Below are 21,640 nucleotides of genomic sequence, written 5' to 3' on the forward strand. Positions count from 1 at the left end.
TATAACCGTGTAAACCTACATTTATTCGAACGAGTTCGCGAACCAGCATGATCGGACCATGGGAACAGGGGTTTATGGGGGCTTTTATGGGGTAAAAATGGGTTTTTCCTATTTTTGACCCAAAAAACATAAAATTTTGAAATTTCTTTCCAAACTATTTTGTAGAGCTTAAAAAAAACAAATAATTTAGTATATTGAAGCGTTATAATGCGCCTAATGGTTACGGAGAAAATTCCAAAAAATTGTTAATTTAAAATTCCCATGTTATTCTTATGGAGAATAAGTAAACCGTTGTAGTGTGCTTGTTTATTAACATATTTTGCCCAAATTTGGAAAATGTTTTTATTTCTTATTAACTATTAACATTTTACATAAAAAAACACTTTTACCCTCCCTGTTGCAGCAAACCTAAGTATGTGTTAAACTGATTCTATTTAAATAGGGAATAAATGTGATATTTTTAAGGAGACATTTTAGTCTAAATCCAATCAGGCAAATGGAAATTCGCTTAGTCTGAAGGTTTGCTGCGGCGGGGGTATTTTGTAATGTTACAATATTAAGCTTGACATGATTTAGCTGTAGCTCTATTGTTATCAGTTACATACTTTTAAAGCAAACCCATATTCGGCTGATCCTCATCCCAGCAAACCTTTTTATTTTATTGTGTAATTTGTATTAGTATATTTGGTCTAAGTGTAACACATAAATTAAAAGTTTTATATATTTTACTCTCTCCCCCTATGCATAGTATACGGAGAAAGTATTGTTTTTGTCAACATTTTTAAATTTGAGTTTTGGGTGTATATAGGCCTATACATTTTGGGTCGTCCTGAACCCAAAAAAGTGGTTTTCAAAGTCAGTGATGTAGTTGTAAAACGTCAATAGTGTGAACGCTCTCTATCATCGGTGAGAGAAAAATTGAAAAAAATCAGTTTTTATCAAAAACAGCCTGAACGATTTTTAGTAAAATTTAGTATTTTATGATCCTTTTAACTCTAAACAAAATGGTACAACCCCTGATGCTGCAAAAATTATGATAATTTGGAAAATCCATTCCGCAACAAAGATGATCTATACAAGCATTTGGCGTGAGCCGGGGAGACCATCCAATGATTGAAGAAATGTTTGTATTGTTTAAAGACAAATAATATCTGTAATGTTTGTTATTGAAGTCTAATGTGAATAATTCTAAGCCTATTTATATAATAAGTTGAAGTTGCAAAGCCACTGAACGCAAAGCTATTTGTCACCTAAAGAACTAGGAAAATAAATAAACATTATACATGCCATAAATTTACTTCAAACCAAAATATCTCTTAAGTAAGTATACATCTAAATAACAATAATACCTTATACCTAAATAAAACCCACGTCTTAGCATGGTTGTAGATAAATCAAATATTACCATATTAACATAAAATAAATAACTAAACAGTTTTATTGTCGCGATCACTTTTCAATCGGAAAGAGACATTGTAAAACTTTATTTTTAGGTAAAACATTACTTTTTAAGTTACATACACCATAATCTAACCGGCTGACTTACTAATTGCAATTCTGAACATGAATTTAAGCCTGAACCATAAAATACCTAAAAAGGAGGCCCAACAAAATTATCTTACACTAGTAAAAAAATTGACAAAAGATTAAAAGTAATGGAATTTTTAAGTGAGCAGTTGCTAACTCCACTGTGCTACCATGGCATAGGATTTCTCAAATATTAGTGTAATAATATGTTTAGTATAAATGTATATAACAATTAAATTGACCCGTATGGATTGCGTCGGGACGTCAGGTGAAGCAATTAACCGTTGTAGTCGAAATAGTCAATCTGGGGAGCATCAGACACAGTAGACTTGGCTGGTTGGTTCAATGCTACTCTTACTGGGAGAACATTGCTGAAACAAGTACAAGGGTAAGAACCATGTTAAAGACAATTGAATTAAACTTGATCTTTCACACCCTGTCATATTGCGTTGAAATAGTTGACCTAAAATCTAATTGCATCACTTTGAGTATTGGATTTTAGATACTGAAATATACATCCAATCTATAATCTTTATGGATCAGCTGTCACAAACGTTTTATTGAAAAGGATCATAGTTCTGTGAGCCAGTCAAAGATTGCGCTAGTGTCTGAAATTCTATTTAATCTTGTTTTATGTTACTGAGATATTTGACGTTACATAAAATACGCTATAGCTTACAATAAGTTTGATTTGATTTAAAAGTCTGCATATTCAAAGGAAATCAGTAATTTACAATCAGCACAATCTGTCGGTGGCTCACATCAACTACCTGTATTTTAATTTGAAACTGGCGACAACTTTAACAGGGAATGGAATTTCTAGTAAATAACGTGATCAGATTCCAGATCCCAAAACAATGTGAAAACTTTAATTTTTTGCTATTGTGATGGGCCAAGGACAATCTAAAATAATTTCTTAAAAAAAAACTCACCAAAAATAAACTTTAACAAGTTTCCGTATGCTAAATGATATTGAATTAAAAAAAATAGAATCAACAGGCAACTACCCAAGCTATTACAGACGTGTAAAATTCCCTTTGTGAAAATTTCCCAATACAGTGGAAACTTGATAAGAAGACCCTCGATAACAAGTCACCCTTGATAACAAATGTCATTTTCACATCCATTTTAATTTGTTTTACCCTTAATCACATGTTATGCAAACCTCAATAAGGAGTCAACCTTGATAACAAGCCTTATTTAATAATCCCCATGAGTCTTCTTATCAAGGTTCTACTATAATTGATTGCTCCGAATAGAAGCCGGCTAGTTATGCTGCAGAATGAAACACTTCATTATATGTTTTTTGTGTAGACTTGCACAGAAAATACAAAGAAGATCCCACTATATATATTTTCTGCCAGAAAGAATTTGTTTAGCAGCAAAGCAAACCTTTGAGTGGTAGTTTTTTGGCTGGAAGAGTTGAGGTTTGGAAGAGGTACCTTCCGCAGCCCCATCTCTCTCTGTAACACTTCCATCAGACTGTAGCTCGGTAGCCAGGCCTGGAACCATTCAGTAGCGTCACTTCGTGACTTCAAAATCCGTGATACATTTGATAAGTTGATAAGGACGAAAACAATTATTTCTCATCATATCTCTATTATTTGCATTTCATGCCTATACAAGGGCATCTTAGAAGAATTACATACCCTGATGAAACATGCTATGAAAACACAAAATCTATAGTAAGTCATTTTCTTCTTTACATTTTGAACTACATTACATTTTAAACATTACAATATTTTACTTCAATTCACTAAAACATCAATAAAACATACTATGAAAACACAAAATTCTATTACAACACCAAAATTTAACGCAAGTCATTTTCTTCTTTACATTTTAAACAAATAACATTACAATATTTTACTTGAATTCACAAAAACATCACCAACTGTAACGATATAACCCCTTTTTCAAATGGATGAAGACAGAATCGTATCATCGCTATCTGTTTTTATGTAAACAAATGTAAATTTGAAAAGGTCCAGATGATTGACAACGGAATCCAGCACAAACTCTTAAATGTAAAAATGTAAAAAGGATGAAGTGCTTTCAAGGGATATCATACAAACCAGCAAAAGGCAAATATAGAGGATAAGAGCTTTTAATTGATACCCAATATGCCTATAAAAATAAATATTTAGGGTTCGATTTGCAGCATACAAAAATCCAACAAATTTTTTTAATAATATGGATAAGCTATAAAACTGTAAATGTGTATACCCAACTGGAGTATAGAAAAATGGCTTGTTAAGCCAAAACCATTGGCTACTATTCTAACTCCAACATTAAATAAGATGGAAATATTATAATTTGCATGCTTGTTCACTTTACAGATAGCAATATATTTGCATTTAAAGTTGAAATAATAGCACAATGTGCATTTTTGCAATTTTGAACCCATGTTTTTTCCATTGATAAATTAAATAGGACCTACCCCCGCTGCAGCAAACCTGACGACTAAGCAAATTTCCATTTGTCGGAATGGATTTTCAATTAAATCTATTTAAATAACATTAGGTTTAGAGAGTACCTAGGTTTGCTGCTATAAGGAATCTGGTAAAGTCCCCACTTTTTACCTTTTTAGTAAAAAAATAGCTACTTCCCTATAGGGAAATTCGTATTCTTGAGAAAATTGAGTAAATTTCTGATGGTTTAAAACTGTACTCAGCTGTTCAGGTGTTAAATAACTGTTCTAGCTAAATAAACAGCTGATTTGTCATCAACGAAGCTACACAGGCCATGTCCACTGAGCTGTAATTATAACTGGAGTCACCACTCAGTGTTTAAAAAGCTTTTGCTGGTTTTATTAAGTTTTTCGTGTTGTTACGTTGGCCTTTAGTTGGTTGGATAGCTGTCAAATTCGAACCAATCAGATGGGGTTATTTTTGACAAGTCCAACCAACCGAGACAGTGTGACCAACAAAACACAGTAACATTATTGTGTTAGCGTTAGCCACTCGACTAATTTTCACAAATAAGCTAAACCATATTCCTTTAAAAAAAATGTTACACAAAAATTCTTATGTCAATGTTGATTGTTCTTACTAAACAGTTTAGAATATAAGAACTTTACTGTACAGTAATCATGTGCATAATCAGTATTTTGCTTTACATCATCAGAGTTTTAAAGAATGTAAGCTCAAACCAAGCTGAAAAATGCAAGGCTATCAATAAAAATTACATACCTTATCTCTCTGAGCGGTTGCAACCACGTTGCGTTTAGGCTCTGCATCGTAAGCAACAGATTCACAACCAAAATGAGTGCAATACTCGTGAACAAACTGGCGCTTCTCTCTATTCATAGTCTCGAACGAATAGCTCCGACTCTTCTGCTTGGACTAAAAAAAACATATTTGTTGTAATATACCCCCGCCACAGCAAACGTGCAGACTAAGCGAATTTCCATTTGCCAGATTGGATTTACACTAAAATGTCAACTTAAAAATATAACATTTATTTCCTATTTAAATAGAAAATTAATTTTTAAATAGCTTTGAGAGAGCTTTGATGTAGTTTGCCATAAGATTATCATTATTTTACCTTATTGTGACACTATTTATGTATGTGTATAGTAGGCCTATATACAAGATAAATCAAGAAATTTGACTATGACTATGACTACGACTAAGTACTTAGGTTTGCTGCATAAGGGAGGATAAAACTGTTTTTTTTGTAAAATGTTAATAGTTAGTAAGAAATAAAAACATTTTCCAAATTTGATCAAAATATGTTCAAGCAAACTACAACAGTTTACTTGTTCTCCATAAGAATAACATGGGAATTTAAAATTTACATTTTTTTTGAATTTTCTCCGTGTGCATAATAACGCTTCAATATACTAAATTATTTGTTTTTTTAAGCTCTACAAAATGGTTTGGAAATGAATTGCTAAATTATATGTTTTTTGGGTAAAAAATGGGGAAAACCTATTTTTACCCCATAAAACCCCCTGTAAACCCCCGTTCCCATAGTCCGATCATGTTGGTTCGCGAACTCGTTTGAATAAATGTAGGTTTACACGTATATACCAAATTTAATCAAAATCGGATGATTTTTGTTAGAGTTATCGTGCTAACGGACATAAATATATATATATACCTATATAAATATATACATATATATGAATTTGACCGGAGGGTGTTTTTGGCTTCTAGACATCAAAACAAAAAAAAATCAGTCCCGTGTCCAGGTCTTACCATGAGTACTACGGTAATAGCTTACTCCTTATATGGGAAATTCGCTAAAACATGGCTTGGATTTGAGGAGTAACATTGTTTTTAGTTTAACAAACCTCTAGATAAACCTTTTGGAGTATCGAACTACACTGATGTTTCTGATTCGCTGCTTTGCTAGGAATTCACACACTGCTTCATCCACTTTGCATAAATCTCTTCATGGGACTACAGTTAGTAACAGAGCAATTATTGTTACTGCCTGTCTTTGGAATGATATTCTATTAAAACCGTTGATAGTTAGTTGTGACTGGTTTGCGATACAGTACAACTATTTGACCTAAGCCAAGAGGCTTGCATAGTTTTACATAGTAGATCTTACTGGGGTAGCGGATTTTTATCCCCCTGGAATTTTACCCCCTGGGCAAACATGACGTCACAAACCAGGGGGTAAAATTCCAGCCGCGAACTTTTGAGTTTCTCGACATCAGCTCGATGGATTAAACGCGGAATTAAACATATATTTACACGGTTGTGAATTTAATCAGAACACATCAAATTATAAAAACCTACCCCCGGAATTTTACCCCCTGGCCAGATATATAAATTAGTGAGAATGATTAATTATCTTCATTCTGTTTTAATTTAATAATAAACATTTTATTACAGTATTAAGTAGCCTATCTTAACAGCCTATTTGTAACATCAAATAATTGAACAGGTTTTTGATTTTAATTTTGGGATTAAAGTATCAGGATTCGATCTTTGAAGCCAACAGTTGATTAATATGACGTATAAAAAAACATCAGAATGGTAATTGATTCGAAGATTTCTTTAACGATTTATTATACAACCGTGGTAAACAATGTTTTTCGTTTGTATTGTAACAATAACAAAATATGCCTTATTGTTTCTTTACGAAGAAATGTTCACCCGATTATCATTTAAATGAACTACTCAGTTTATTTTACATACTTATTAACCAACAGTTGGCCCCAAACATCAAAATTAAACAGCGAATTCTGTTTACTTAGTTGAGATTACAAAATAAATAAATAAAGGTAGGCGACTAAATAAAATGAAATGTTTACAATTAATTAAAAGCAGAAATAAGAAAATCAATCATTCAATTTCTAAAATCGGCCAGGGGGTAAAATTCCGGGGGGTAAAAATCCGGGGGTAAAATTCCAGGGGGTAAAAATCCGGGGGAAAATTCCGGGGGTAAAAATCTGGGGGTAAAAATCCGGCCCGTACATTTTCAGTTGTCTAAACGCTAGTTATATGGACAGGGGGTAAAATTCCGGTTTTTATCGCTAATCTAATTAATCACGCTCTGGCTATTTTCATTAGACTTCCAAATCCGCGGGGGTAAAATTCCGGCCGCAAACAAACTTTTGGCCACTCAGGTTACTACGTCATAGTGACGTCAGCTTTGCCCAGGGGGTAAAATTCCAGGGGGATAAAATTCCGGCGACCCATCTTACTAATATTATAAATGTGAAAGTTTGTGTGTTTGTTTATTTGTTTGTTTTTTTGAAGTTCAATCACGCATTAACTACTGGATGGATTGGGCTGAAATTTGGTATGATGATATTTCACGTTCCCAATTAACATATAGATGTATTCTCATCTCAAAAATTCTTTCGGGCTCCGCCCCAGTGGCTCTAAAGTTTCCCATGTTAACCTTATGAGTATTCATACTTAAAATGAATTAAAGAATTTAATTAGCTGTCTCAACTACATAAGTTGGCTCTATGATATTCAATAGCATTATAAAGTAATAAAGTTTACCAACAGAGTGCAGCACTATTATTTTTTTATTATTTACGACAACAGCTAATTTAAACCAAGCAGCAACAAAAAGCTGTGACACACAATGAGAACTTTACTTTTTTCTATTGTTTAGGTGCAGTGGTAGAACATTTTAGCTATCTTATCTTATCTTATCTAACAGGGGCAGGCCAAGACCTTGAAGCATATTTCATCTGAAAAACAAATTATTGCGCACCCCAGACAATTGTTTTCTTGATGACCTTACAAGTTAAGGCGTCCGATGAGTGTCTGTAAGCTGAAACATTATAGCTATGGTAGATGTGCTATACTAAAGTAAGTATACCGTAAATTAAAAGAACCAAATTTTCTTAAACCGGGTCCTCTTCCATTGCAAACGCATAGCACGAATATAACTGCAATGAATATTTTATACTTATACTCCAACCCTGTACGAAGGACGGGTACTCTTCTAGTTGACTATAATGATAAAATATATTTGTTGTGTTTTTGTATTGCTATTTAAGTTTTAAAAGGACCATGAGACCCTACTTTCCACCTATCTCCACCTATTTTCTTACCTCCTTGGCCAGTTTGACAAGGTCGGTCAGCTTGTCGTGTATCTGTTGACAGAACCGAGGGTCTTTCTTGGCCCAACCTCGCATGAAGTCAGAGTATCGAGGAGTCAGCTTGGCGCTCAGGTCGGGGTTGCGGATCTGTAGACCAATGGCCAGACGACGGTTACGCTCCACCACACGACACTCTTCAGAACACTCCAGCCTAGTGGGGAGATTACATACAGGGTGTAAGGTTTAAGGTAAAGGTTAAATGATTAAGGTGATATCTATATTAGTGACTAGGATCAGCTGAGACTAGTTTCTATTAATGAGTGGCAAAACCAAATCTTGAATAGAAAAAAAAAAAAAAAACAAGTCGTTGAAGGAAGGCCCCACGCTAAGAATTTTATAAATATTAACTTAAAATTGTTAAGGAAACCCATCTGCTAAAGAAATTATTAGGGATGGACGGGATTGAATTTTTAGTTCGGGACGGGACGGGATTTTTATTTCCTTCCCGATTATCGGGACGGGATTTTTTTCTGTACATAAAAAGAAAGTCTTGAGTATTGCAGTTACCAAAAAAGACATACGAAATCAATTTTTACCGTTTGTGGCACTGATCTATAAAAAAACCAAAAAATGGGTAACAATTTACAGGTACCTATCGTCAAAATGACTCGCGGTCACGGCAATATCGTCGGTATGACTCACGATCACGGCACGATCGTCGGCATGTCTCCGCGGTCACGGCGCGATCGTCGGTATGACTCCGCGGTCACGGGGTGATCGACGGTATGACTCGCCATCACGGCATGATCGTCAGTATGACTCCGCGATCACGGCGCGATTGTCGGTAGGACTCCGTGGTCACGGCGCGATCGTTGTTATGACTCGTGGTCACGGTGCGATCGTCGGTCCATGAATCGCGGTCACGGCGCGAAAAAAAAAAAATGACTCCGCGGTCACGGCGCAATCGTCAAAATAACTCCGCGGTCATGGCGCAATCGTCGAAATGACTTCGTCTCCTGCGTTCGCGGACCTATCGCAATAGCGGCGTCATTGGCAATCGCGAAGCGGCAAAATTGCCGACGATCGGACCAAATCCCGTCCCGAAAAATTCCCGAATCAATTGTAATCCCGTCCCGATAATCGGGAATATTTTTTTCCCGAAAAATTCCCGAAATTTCGGGACACGTCCATCCCTAGAAATTATGAAATAAATAAATTATATTTTTGTTATGGTACAAAGATTAAATACTTCCTGTTAAGTCATGTGAACCATTTCTGAGTATCCAAGCAACTCTAGATTTCAATTTTCTAATGCTCTAGATGCCTTTCCACATTATACTCCTACATTAATGTTACTAGTGGCAAAAAAAAATTAACTCATTATTTTATATATTTAATATTAAAAAAAGAAGGTAGTCTATTTAGGTGAGGATTACATAGACGACAGTTAAAACCAGGCAGTAAAATGATCTTCACTTGAAACTCCAATATACATCAGATTTTCTGTAGAATTGATTAATATCCAAGCAAGTAATCTTAATCTTACGTTTTCATGGTGACTTTGCGGGAGCCTTGCATGTCAGACAGGTTGACAGAACGACCCAGTTGCACATCGGCCATCTTGGAGGCCAGCAGGGACGTGGCGATCCGCTGATACTCGCTGTTGTTCTCATAGCAAGGTCGAGACATGCTGCGGTGTCCACACTCACAGGTAACTACCACCTGTTGTAAAAAAAAACACTCAATGTTATTTCATGATTAAATAAATTAAACCAACTCGTACACAAAGTTAATTATTATATTCCTGGATTCATCAAAACTAATACGATGGTAGACTTGTAAAAATTGTAATCATAATAATCTTTAGAGTTGGGAAGTTGCGACAGTTTATGTACACATTTTGGTTTATAAATTTCAGTGTTTCAGTTACCTGAATTGAAACAACAAAACGTTAAGAGAATATAAGAAAACTGAGAGTTTGTGAGCAGATTTGAAAACACACCTGCTTGTAAATTCAAATATTTGTAGAACAATTTTTAATTCAGTTTGTATGCTTATGTGAGGATGAGGCCTAGCGTTTGACTCCGGATTTACCAGAAAAAAATAGAATATGTTTTGTTACGTAGTTAAAAACGACCAATGCTGCTAAGAAAACAAAAGTTTGCGTGCAGATTAGAAAACACTTTTTAAAATTATAATTTTGGCTTAAAAATTTGGTTTAAATGTGGAAAAAAATAGAGGTGAGATGACAGATGGCGGAGGTAAAGGTCCTGTTGAGGGATGGAAGATGCAGAGACCTTGGAACTACGGGAACCACTACATCTAAGAACACAATCTTGTAAGCGACTCACGTTCTGCTTGCACGGCATGTCAGGACACTCTCCGTCGTGACAAGGCTGGTTGCAGGAGTGACCACACAAGTCCCTGGGCTTGGTACACGGCTGACGACAGCTCGTGACACAGTCGCCCCCGTGACACGGCTGTATGCACTTGTGTCGTCCACACGGCAGCGCGCGACCACACGGCAGGCCACACGAGAACTCCTTCATGTGGCAAGGCACTGCTTTGCGCAACTGCAAAATGCATAGCTTGAGTTGTGTGTGGGTTTAAAATTACACATTTATTGCTAAGTCCCTACAAGCAAATAATAATAATAGCATAAGTCCCTAATAATATAAAACAAATTATTCCAATATTTCAACAAACTAAGAAATATATTATCTATGTGTCAGAATAGATAACCCTGTACGCCATATCTTTTGTGTAAAACACAGTTTGTTGTTAGCCTTTGTTGATTTTATTTTAAATAAATCATTTGAATCACTACATAGGTTTAACTCTGCTAAAGGCAGCAAACATATACTTGTTTGTGAATAAATACTGGTTTTTTAAGGTAGCTTTGGTTTTGTGGTTAATGGTGATAAAGATGACTTCCCTGATTGTAATTTTGGAAATTGTTTACGTCAAATATGAAAAGGCAAAAAAAAGGTATGTTGAGGTAAGCTTAGATCTTGGCTAAACCCGCTAAATTAGCATCCCTACCCAGTTAATATTTCTAAGTTTACACTCCTTTTGTTAAGGTTTAACAACATTAGACTATTATTTATATAGACTATATCTGGAAATTAGACCAATTTGTTGAGCGAAGCTCTTATACGGCGACTTTTATGCATTTCGTAATACGCAAACTCCTCCTAGACGGCTGAATCGATCGTTTTCAAATTTTGGATGGTGATAAAGACCATATCGGTGAGTGCCAACATCTATATGGCGTTAAAAATAACTCTCAGGAATCCGCCCCACTGGGTCTCAAAGTTTCAATGTAATCCTTATGGAAGCAGTATTTGACACATAAACAAAAACATATGATCAGCTGTTGACTTTTGAATACAGTAGATAAAGAAATAGCTGATAGCATTATTCCACAGATATTAGAACAAAAACGGTATGAATCATAAATATAATCAAATGACGACACTAGCTTGAGGTCCGTGACGTAGGAAATGCTAAAGGAAGTAAGGGAAGCAAGGAAGTAAGGGTGAGCAGTCTGGAGTGAGGAAACTGTTTATGACGATTAGATTTAGGTATCTGCATTCCTAAAATTCTATGGGAAGGGAGGAAAACGGGTCCGCGACGTAGGCAGTGGTGAAGGAAGTACTAAAGGTGAGCAGTCTGGAGTGTGGAAACTGTTTATGACGATTAGATATAGGTATCTGCATTCCAAAAATTATAAGGGAAGGGAGGTAAACGGGTCCGCGACGTAGGAAGTGATGAAGGTAGTAGTCAAGGCGAGCTGTCCGGAGTGTAGGAACTGCTTATGACCATTATATTAAGGTATTTCCAATCTTATGATGCTATGGGAAGGGAGGGAAACAGGTCCGTGACGTAGGAAGTGGTGAAGGAAGTACTAAAGGTGAGCAGTCTGGAGTGTGGAAACTGTTTATGACGATTAGATATCGGTATCTGCATTCCAAAAATTATAAGGGAAGGGAGGTAAACGGGTCCGCGACGTAGGAAGTGATGAAGGTAGTAGTCAAGGCGAGCTGTCCGGAGTGTAGGAACTGCTTATGACCATTATATTAAGGTATTTCCAATCCTATGATGCTATGGGAAGGGAGGGAAACAGGTCCGTGACGTAGGAAGTGGTGAAGGAAGTAGTAAAGGCGAGCGGTCCGAAGTGTGGGACCTGTTTATGACGATTAGATTAAGGTATCCGCAATCATAAAATGCTATGGGAAGGGAGGAAAACGGGTCCGCGACGTAGGAAGTGATGAAGGAAGTAGTCAAGGCGAGCTGTCCGGAGTGTGGGAACTGTTTATGACGATTAGATTTAGGTATCTGAATTCCTAAAATTCTATGGGAAGGGAGGAAAACGGGTCCCCGACGTAGGCAGTGGTGAAGGAAGTACTAAAGGTGAACAGTCTGGAGTGTGGAAACTGTTTATGACGATTAGATATAGGTATCTGCATTCCAAAAATTATAAGGGAAGGGAGGTAAACGGGTCCGCGACGTAGGAAGTGATGAAGGAAGTAGTCAAAGCGAGCTGTCCGGAGTGTAGGAACTGCTTATGACCATTATATTAAGGTATTTCCAATCCTATGATGCTATGGGAAGGGAGGGAAACAGGTCCGTGACGTAGGAAGTGGTGAAGGAAGTAGTAAAGGCGAGCGGTCCGGAGTGTGGGAACTGTTTATGACGATTAGATTAAGGTATCTGCAATCATAAAATGCTATGGGAAGGGAGGAAAACGGGTCCGCGACGTAGGAAGTGATGAAGAAAGTAGTCAATGCGAGCTGTCCGGAGTGTAGGAACTGTTTATGACGATTAGATTAAGGTATCTACAATCAAAAAATGCTATGGAAAGGGAGGGAAACAGGTCCGTGGCGTAGGAAGTGGCGAAGGAAGTAGTAAAGGCAAGCAGTCCGGAGTGTGGGAACTGTTTATGACGATTAGATTAAGGTATCTGCAATCATAAAATGCTATGGAAAGGGAGGGAAACAGGTCCGTGGCGTAGGAAGTGGCGAAGGAAGTAGTAAAGGAGAGCAGTCCGGAGTGTGGGAACTGTTTATGACGATTAGATTAAGGCATTTGCAATCCTATGATGCTATGGGAAGGGAGAGAAATAGGTCCGCGACGTAGGAAGTGGTGAAGGAAGTAGTAAAGGCGAGCAGTACGGAGTGTGGGAACTGTTTATGACGATTAAATTAAGGTATCTGCAATCATAAAATGCTATGGGAAGGGAGAGAAAAGGCCCGAGACGTATGAAGCGGTGAAGGCAGTAGTCAAGGTCAGCTGTCCGGAGTTTGGGAACTGTTTATGACGATTAGGTTAAGGTATTTGTAGGGATGGTCAAGTCTCGAAATTTCGGGAAATTTTCGGGAAATTTTAAATCTCGTTACACGAGACGAGATTTCTTTTTGGCCAAGATTTTTATCAAGACGAGAATAAAAAAAAAAAAATTAAAACGCCTGCAGAAAGTCAATGCAATACCCGCAATACAGGAGCGTGTTGTAGTTGCGTTTTCATTGCGAAGGCGTTCTTATTTAATTAATTCTTTAATTTTAAATATTACTTTAATTATTTTAATAATATTACTTTGATAACATTTGAGAAGTTTTGTAAAGTGTAAGCAGTGTGAGGAATGTTTTATTACTATAAAAAGTCAAAACAAGTAACTATTTCATAAAAATTAATATTGCTTTTATTTTATGATTTATTTTATTTTAGGATAAGTTGAACTCTATCCTAACTGATATCACTATGTTTCCTAATCGTAGGCATTTTTAATAAGTTAGGCGTAATTAATAAAAATATGTTATGCTGATGTTTTTTAATAAAAGATTGTAAATATTCTTGCCTATTATCATTATTTTTGTATTTAAACAGTCATCTAACAATGTTACAAAATCAGGTAAAAATTTTGAACGTGCATTTCCCGTTGTGTATGAGAAGGGAAATCCCGTCTCGATCTTGTCTCGAAATTTTATGAGAAATAAAAAATCTCGTCTCGTCTCGTCTCGAACTAAAAATCCAATCTCGTCCATCCCTAGGTATTTGCAATCCTATGATGCTATGGGAAGGGAGGGAAAAAGGTCCGCGACGTAAGAAGAGGTGAAGGAAGTAGCAAGGTGAGCAGTGTGGAGTGTGGGAACTGGAAACCGTTTGTAGCAGTTAGATTAATGTATCTGCAATGCTGAAATGCTATGAGAAGAGGATGGAAGCATCCCCTCGACATATAAAATGGTGAAAAAAGTAGTAAAGGCTAGCAGTGTGGAGTGTGGGAACTGTCTTTGGCAATTACATTAATGTATCTGCAATCCTAAAATGCTATGGGAAGAGAGGGAAATAGGTCCACGACGTAGGGGGTGGTGATGGAAGTAGTAAAGGTGAGCGTGTTGAGTGTGAGAATGGATTGATGTATCTGCAATGCTAAAACGCTATGGGAAGAGACTGTAGACTGTAGGTTAAAATGATTACGAAGCACGAATCGATACATATTTCGATACATGCTGTCGTTTACAATAGTAATTTACAACTGAGTTGACAACAGCAGATTTTTACTCCATAGAGGATAAAAACTATTTTTACTTCCTAAAGAGTAAAAATGTTACTTTAGACCCACAACGCATGCATTAAAAACGACTGGTATTACTGCAGTATGACCAAAACAATATAATATAAACCCTTGATGGCTCCGCTCAATTTTGTGGATGCCTCTGCGAACGCCACCTAGTATATACCAAGGCAAAAATGTGGTTGGGATTCCACTATAAACTGTAGGTCCCTTAGTTGCCATTAGCTGTATGGGCTATTAATTAACAGCTGTGTCTAAGGAACAAGTCGGCCTTAGTCACTAACATGACTACAAGATCGCGCCACTCATCCTACACTCAACTCCATTCATACTTGGCTTAAAATACCTACTTTGTATGGTCGCCATTTCATTGAAAAGTATTAAGTATTAACATTAGTGTAAAGTAAAAGCATCCCATTGACCAAACTTAACCCTAGATTTTTTCTTATCAACATTAAAAAACTACAATTAGTGTAAGTTTATGTGGTGGTGTTCCTCTTAAAGGTGCGATTGACTTTACATATTCTATCAAATTAGGCCTAATCGTTGACTGATTTTTAACTCTTGCGAGCAACATACAGTACCTTTTTAGAATCTCCAAACAATATTCTTTTTCCTCCCATTGGAACTTGTGATATTACTTACTTAATTAACAAATATATATTACCTGTACGAACCTATTCCATCTTTATTCCAGTAAAATAATTTATTTCCACATTCTATAACGTAACTAAACAGTCTTAATGATTATAGGTAATGTTATCCCTGGTTTTATATAGTACATTGCACAATTGACTGGCAAGTAAGTAATCCAAATATTAACATTGCGTACTGGCTTGATGATAAATCACGATCAGCTGTATTGAAGTAAACAAAAAGCAGCAGTAAATGGCTTATAATGCTATTCTTATAGAGAACATTTTATGATATATCTCGTTTTCTGGTAAATTTATGGAAATTCTGCTATTTTTCCCCAGTCCATGGGGTCAAGACCTTTAATTTAAGACCTCTCCCACTTTTCTGCGACTTACCAGATGTCCACAATTTTCAGGTAAAAATGTTGTCTTACAGAATTATGTATAAGGATTGATGATATTGTGGCAAAATTTAATTTCTCATATCCGGAATAACAATAAGTTGCTGCAGTATTCCTACCTCATGTTTTCCGTAGCAGTACTTGGAGGTGAGCACTCCGCAGGGAGGACAATCTGCGTAGCTGTGACACGTATGGAGCACGTCGTGATCACATTCGTGTTGTCTGGAGCACGGTTGACTACACAGGGGAGGTCTTGTACCACATGAGATGGGTGGCATCAGCACACTTGTGCCACACTCACAGTACAACTCTGTGAAACCTGTCAAATAAAACCAAATAATTTAAAATTTTAGTATTAGCAAAACACAGAAAAAAACATGTTTAATGTACCATAAGCGGTGACTGATATACTTTGTTCAAAAATTTAGGTGGTTTATGGGGAAGTATTTCTGTTCCCTCTACCTGGCCCTAAAATACAAGCTATGAAAAAACGGTTTTACAAGTTAGGTTTACAGAAGTTAATGAACTGCTCAAAAGATGGCTTTACCTGAGTTTGACATAGTAAAGAGCACTTTGCACCACGCACAAACTGACCTACATAAAATTACCATTGCTAAATAATTGGTCAAGTACCATACCTAAAAAGAAATTATGTATTTTTTTACCAATTGAAGTAGTTTTAGAATTTGCAAATATTGACGATGAAAGAGGTAGAGGTTGAATGGTTATCATTAAATCAAGATTTAAATCTTGATCAAGGATCTCATCAACGTTGTGACTGTCACCCGCAATGGTAATAATATAGCAATAACAGTACCATTACGAGACCAAGTTACATACTGGACTGCAGGCAGGGCTGACAATGGCCGCGATGACACAGCTGTTCACATCTGTGTTGGCCGCAACTCAACATGTGGTTGCAGAGTAGAGGACACACGTGGTCAACGTCAATGCAGCACAACTGGTTACACTTGTGTTTGCCACACGTACGCTTCTGTTAAACAACACAATTACAATGCAGTGGCACAAAAGTAACAAAATGGGCAGTGGAAAGTAGAAAGATCGAGAGAACCCATGGTTGGATCAGTCTTGTTACCTGAGTCAATACATGTCCGATGGTCTGCGGGTGTTATGTAAATAAAAAAAAAACTGTCCCTGTTTTTGGCAAGAGTGGTAGTATCAAGAATGATGTGGAGAGGTGAATTTTGTGGTATCAGGATCAGTGATACTTTTTATATTTCAACGCTACTACATGATCTGTATGCAAGTTTAAGCTGACTTTACAAATTAAGTGTTAGGTAGGTTTGTTAGGAGGTTTATTAAGTATAAATTTACAATTAATTTTGCACAAACCTACAAGTTTAGTAAAGATGATTAGGTGAAAATAGAGTACCGGTATTGACAAAAAACTGAAAAAAACTTTGGCCAAATCCAAGATTATGATGAATAGAGAATTAGGTAGACTAGGAATTGTATACATAATTAAACCTAAACAGTTGTAGATAGAGGCGATCAGGACAAGACATATCATCTATGTACCAGTTGTAGCCAATTTTCCATTCTATCCTACAGTTCAATGTGCTTGCTCCCAGTGTGCACTACAATCAAAATTACAGTTTCTCCCTCAGTTTTTCAGTGGTGGGGCGTAAATGATTCTGCAGATAACAAAAAGTTGTCCTGTTGGTGTAATTAACATTATAGGAGGAGCGAGTCTATAGGTAGAGCGCGGGACCATAGACAAAAAGAATGAAATATAGACTGTCAGCCGTGCTGCGGTTACCATGGTTATCATAAGTTCCGGCGCACACCGCTGTAGTTTACGTAGCGTGTACGCTGTAACTACCGTGGCGATCCCAGCGTTGTGCGCCAGAACTTATGGTAACCGCAGCACAGCTGACGGTCTATTTTTAATTCTTTTTGTCTATGGCGGGACTTAGGTTCCTGAGGTCCCCGGTTCAAATCCCACCTGCAACCACTAGGTCTGGCCTGAAGTAATGAGAATAACTATGCAAACTCCGATTCAGTGCCTTACATCATAGAATAACCAACACAAGTAGACTTCTCATCCCATTGTAAATTTTGAAGCTCGCTTTTCATGTCTAGTTCATGTCCTGACACTGATCGTTAGTGTCGACAAAATTTTGTTTCTATTATTTTAGGGTTAATTTCATGATTTGTGCTTTACTGTTTGGTTATATAACTAGGGGACGAGTTTTTGTTTAAGATTTGGTTAAACGAGGTTTTAAATTACTGAAATAACAAGAAACAAATTGTAAACGAAACACCACCTCCAAAGTCCACCAGACGGAACTAACAATAAAATTATCTTCAGCTGATCCATAAGGATGAGAAATCTAACAAGGGAGTATGTTTTATCTATGCTAACGTCCTGGGAAAAAAAACAGTCTATTTGACTATAACACACTTTGTCAGTGGTTTACTTTGACTATCTCCACTTTTTCTGAATCTGCCAACAGGTCTAGCAAAAGAATACCGTACAATATCTTCTACCAATAGTCAAAAGTAATATCTGATCTAATGATATCTCCAATGTGATATGCACTGATATCAGAATGTAAGGTTATATTACCTTGGTGCATTTCTTTTGACAGCGAGCGTCGTCAGCCTTGGTAGTGAGCTCAGTGCAGGGCAGCTCTCTGTCCATGTAGCCACACCGACATCTCACCAGGGTAGTCTGGTCACACGGAGGACACTGACCTTCATGGCACTGAGCGTTACAACTGTGTGGGCTGCCTGTAGAATAATACATGTCAGGTCAAGTGGCTGGAGAAAAGCGTTTTGGAAAAGGGATTGAGTTCGTTAGCTTACCTGAGGAAATTAGAGTCCAGGGGTAATACATACACAACAAAAAGTCACAAAACATTATTACTGTTGGAGACAGGTACCTAACATATTTAAACTTAACACGTTCGCTACCACAATTATATGGAATTTACGTTCGGATAGACCAGCGACGCAATTGTGCGTCGACTCGTTTCTCACAATAGACCACCGACGCATATTTGCGTCAGCTGGTCACATTGAAATAGACTAACGACGCACAGTTGCGTCGGTGTTCAATGTTAATAATCAGCGTATTTCTTAGCAACGGTCTATTTGAAAGCCCTGATTTTATCGTATCAGTCTAGAGGGATATCTGCCGCAAATGTGCGTCGCTTGGTCTGTGGATATGACGATTGGTTACGTCACACAACAGTTGGCAACATTGTTGTTTACATTGTGTATTCCCCGACATCACAGAACAGATGTAAACGTTATAACCTTTGCAGTTTTGGCTAGTGTTTAGTGGAGTTTCTTTATTTGTTTGTGTAAAAGCTTGAAACAACCAAATTTACAACAACACTTACGTGCGTCGCCTGGTCTATTGAAACAAAAATGTAATCTTTTTAACTGGATTTCATTAAATAGACTGACAGACGCATATATGCAGCATTTTAAAATTTGCTCAAAATGATAAATAAAAACAATATTTATTGCTTACTAATTCACTTAAGGTTAATATGAAGTCAATTAGTCCATTTAAACCATATTTCTCTTTTGGTCTGTCGGCAATGTTATTCCTATATCACTTGGTCTGTAAGCAACGTCATGATCATTCCTTTTGGTCTGTAGGAGTGACCGGACCGACGCAAATGTGCGTAGTGATGGGCGATACGGGTCAATGTATCAATACTGCGTATCGATTCGTATCGGAACGTGGTGTATCGATACGTGTATCGTATCGTATCCTCATGTATCGATTTTTATCTGTATCGGATAAAATATCGTATCGTATTGTTTATTTATAATTTTTTAAAAATTTAAATATCTCAAATATTCAAGCTGCATAGACAAATACTATGTTACTTACAAGCTTGAAAAGAGGGTTAACTTAGTGCTTGTAATCTTACCTCAGAAAAGCCGTTTCCTTCCTGTGTCTTTTTATTTGTATCAAACATGCATACATAACCTCCAAATTCCGGTAGCCTACACCCTCAAAATTGGAAAACATTTTGTTATTGTTTTCGTAGTTTTTACACAGGGATAATTAATTGAGCCAAAAAGTACTAATAATGATGGTGGGTATGCCACTTACACATAGTATAATATGGATAATGAGGGTCCTCACTTCCATTAATGGTGGCCCTAGGCACGGCCGCCTTTAACTACAGGCCGCGGCCTGGTAGAATTGGCAACATCGCAAGTGGTATGTTGTTCAGTGACTGACAGACATCCCATAAGATAACATGACAGACAGGTGACATCAGCTCATTAATTCGCACTTTAATGATTTAAATTTAAATTTATGAACATAAATTTATTAAAATATTGAAAATAAAACATACAGAATTGAAACCCAAAACAATATGAATTAAAATCTATAACTGTACATTTTTAAGCGGAGTCAATATTGTCATAGTCCAGTAACCAATCTTTCGTAAATACACAAATACCATTAGCTACTTCCAAACAAAAACAGCTGTTACAACACCACTTGCGACGTTGCCAGTTCGAAGGCTGCGGCCTGGAGTTAAAGGCAGCCGTGCCCTAGTTTTGAGGTTTTTTGCAAAACATAGCTGAAAATACATGTTTTATCAGTGTTTTTGAAGATGCTAGGGTAAAATATCAAATTTCCACTACTACCTTTGAGGGGAGGAAGATGGGAAGACAAATTTCTTACCATAAAAATAAGATTTATATTCATAAATAAACAATACGATATTCGATACGATATTGGCTATAGGTGTATCGATACAGGCATATCAATACACTCCCACGTATCGATACAAAATATAGATATTTTGAGGTCCTTGTATCGATATCTGTATCGATACGCACGTCACTAAATGTGCGTCGCTCGGTAGCGAACGTGTTAAATAAGCTACTAAAATGTTAAATCTTAATCAGAGTGGATTGAAAAATAACTATGGGTGGTCAAAAGATATATAAATTGGTTGGTTGGTGAATGAAGGATTAGAAACTCAACAATATGATATATTTTTCCTCTCTAAGCTAAATTTGTGTATTACTGGACACATTGTTTAATAACAACCTCTTTTGGTTACTAATTTAAGCACACTTCTGAGCCTACTATTTATTTCCAGAACAATTCTAGGCAATACATTTCAGTAATCTCAATTGCAAACTCAAATACAATAATATTTTCTGCTATCCTCCCACCAATACGACATGCAAAAATATGTCACCATCGATCTCCAATCACTTTTAAGTGAAAAGGTGAATCAAGTGCTTTCACAGAGAGGTAAGGTACGGAGGAAACATGCTTATGGAACGACCACACGCTCTTAGCTCTAGTATGTTGTGCCAGAAATATAGTTGTGACGAGCAAGGAAGAGCCTGAATGGCGAGCACTGTGAGAAACCCTCACAGTGTAGAGGGGTTCTCTACCGTAGAGTTGTAGTACATAAGAGCTAGGGGGGGGGGGGCAATATTGGACTTTGCATTAGACACTAACACTAGTGCTACGCACCATTTAAGTGTACCATTGGATATTTCCTCTGCACCTTTTCTGTGGTGCTTTTGTTTTAACAGTCTTACGCATTACATTTAATTGTTTGTCCAAAAACATTTATACACAACTCTCCTAAAAGGACAATCTATTTGTATTTTAAATAAGTTTTAACTTCCTACTATACATACTCGGCTGGCCACATGTCAGTGGTTTCTCGCAGACCTGTCCGCAGGTCGGGATCTCATCGAGACACGAAGTTCTCTGCTGACCCTCCCCTAGCGGAGTCTTGCCACAGAAGCAGGTGAGCACAAGTGATGGGTCGCGTACACACGTGTCGCATGGCCCCGCGTGACACTTCTGGCTACACGTGTGGTGGCCGCATGACAGCTGCTGGCCGCACAGCGCTTCACACACAAACTGCTCGCCCTCGGCCTGACTGCCATCACACAACACCTCCCTTTGCTCCTTGCCACAATAGCAGACTGGAACAGTGGACATAAACATAATTACTGC

The 21,640-nt window shown here is 37.1% G+C and overlaps 1 protein-coding gene across 1 annotated transcript in view; it reads right to left on the reverse strand.

Annotated features, from left to right (window-relative positions):
* Window positions 1–1,283: 1,283 nt before the first annotated feature.
* Window positions 1,284–21,640, reverse strand: part of LOC128993496 (protein shuttle craft) — a 44,627-nt gene continuing 24,270 nt past the window's right edge. Inside the window, exons 10-19 of the mRNA XM_054417444.1 lie at window positions 21,316–21,609; window positions 18,245–18,408; window positions 16,495–16,648; window positions 15,774–15,973; window positions 10,396–10,617; window positions 9,591–9,766; window positions 8,057–8,255; window positions 4,719–4,871; window positions 2,920–3,029; window positions 1,284–1,898 (exon numbers count right to left, since the gene is read on the reverse strand). Of these exons, the coding sequence (XP_054273419.1) occupies window positions 1,805–1,898; window positions 2,920–3,029; window positions 4,719–4,871; window positions 8,057–8,255; window positions 9,591–9,766; window positions 10,396–10,617; window positions 15,774–15,973; window positions 16,495–16,648; window positions 18,245–18,408; window positions 21,316–21,609 (1,766 nt within the window). The 3' untranslated portion in view covers window positions 1,284–1,804. The remainder of the gene's footprint in view (window positions 1,899–2,919; window positions 3,030–4,718; window positions 4,872–8,056; window positions 8,256–9,590; window positions 9,767–10,395; window positions 10,618–15,773; window positions 15,974–16,494; window positions 16,649–18,244; window positions 18,409–21,315; window positions 21,610–21,640) is intronic.

Source organism: Macrosteles quadrilineatus, unplaced genomic scaffold, assembly GCF_028750875.1.
Source record: "Macrosteles quadrilineatus isolate MER2022 unplaced genomic scaffold, UCM_ALF_1.0 Scaffold_4__1_contigs__length_99947679, whole genome shotgun sequence".
Lineage (NCBI taxonomy): Eukaryota > Metazoa > Arthropoda > Insecta > Hemiptera > Cicadellidae > Macrosteles > Macrosteles quadrilineatus.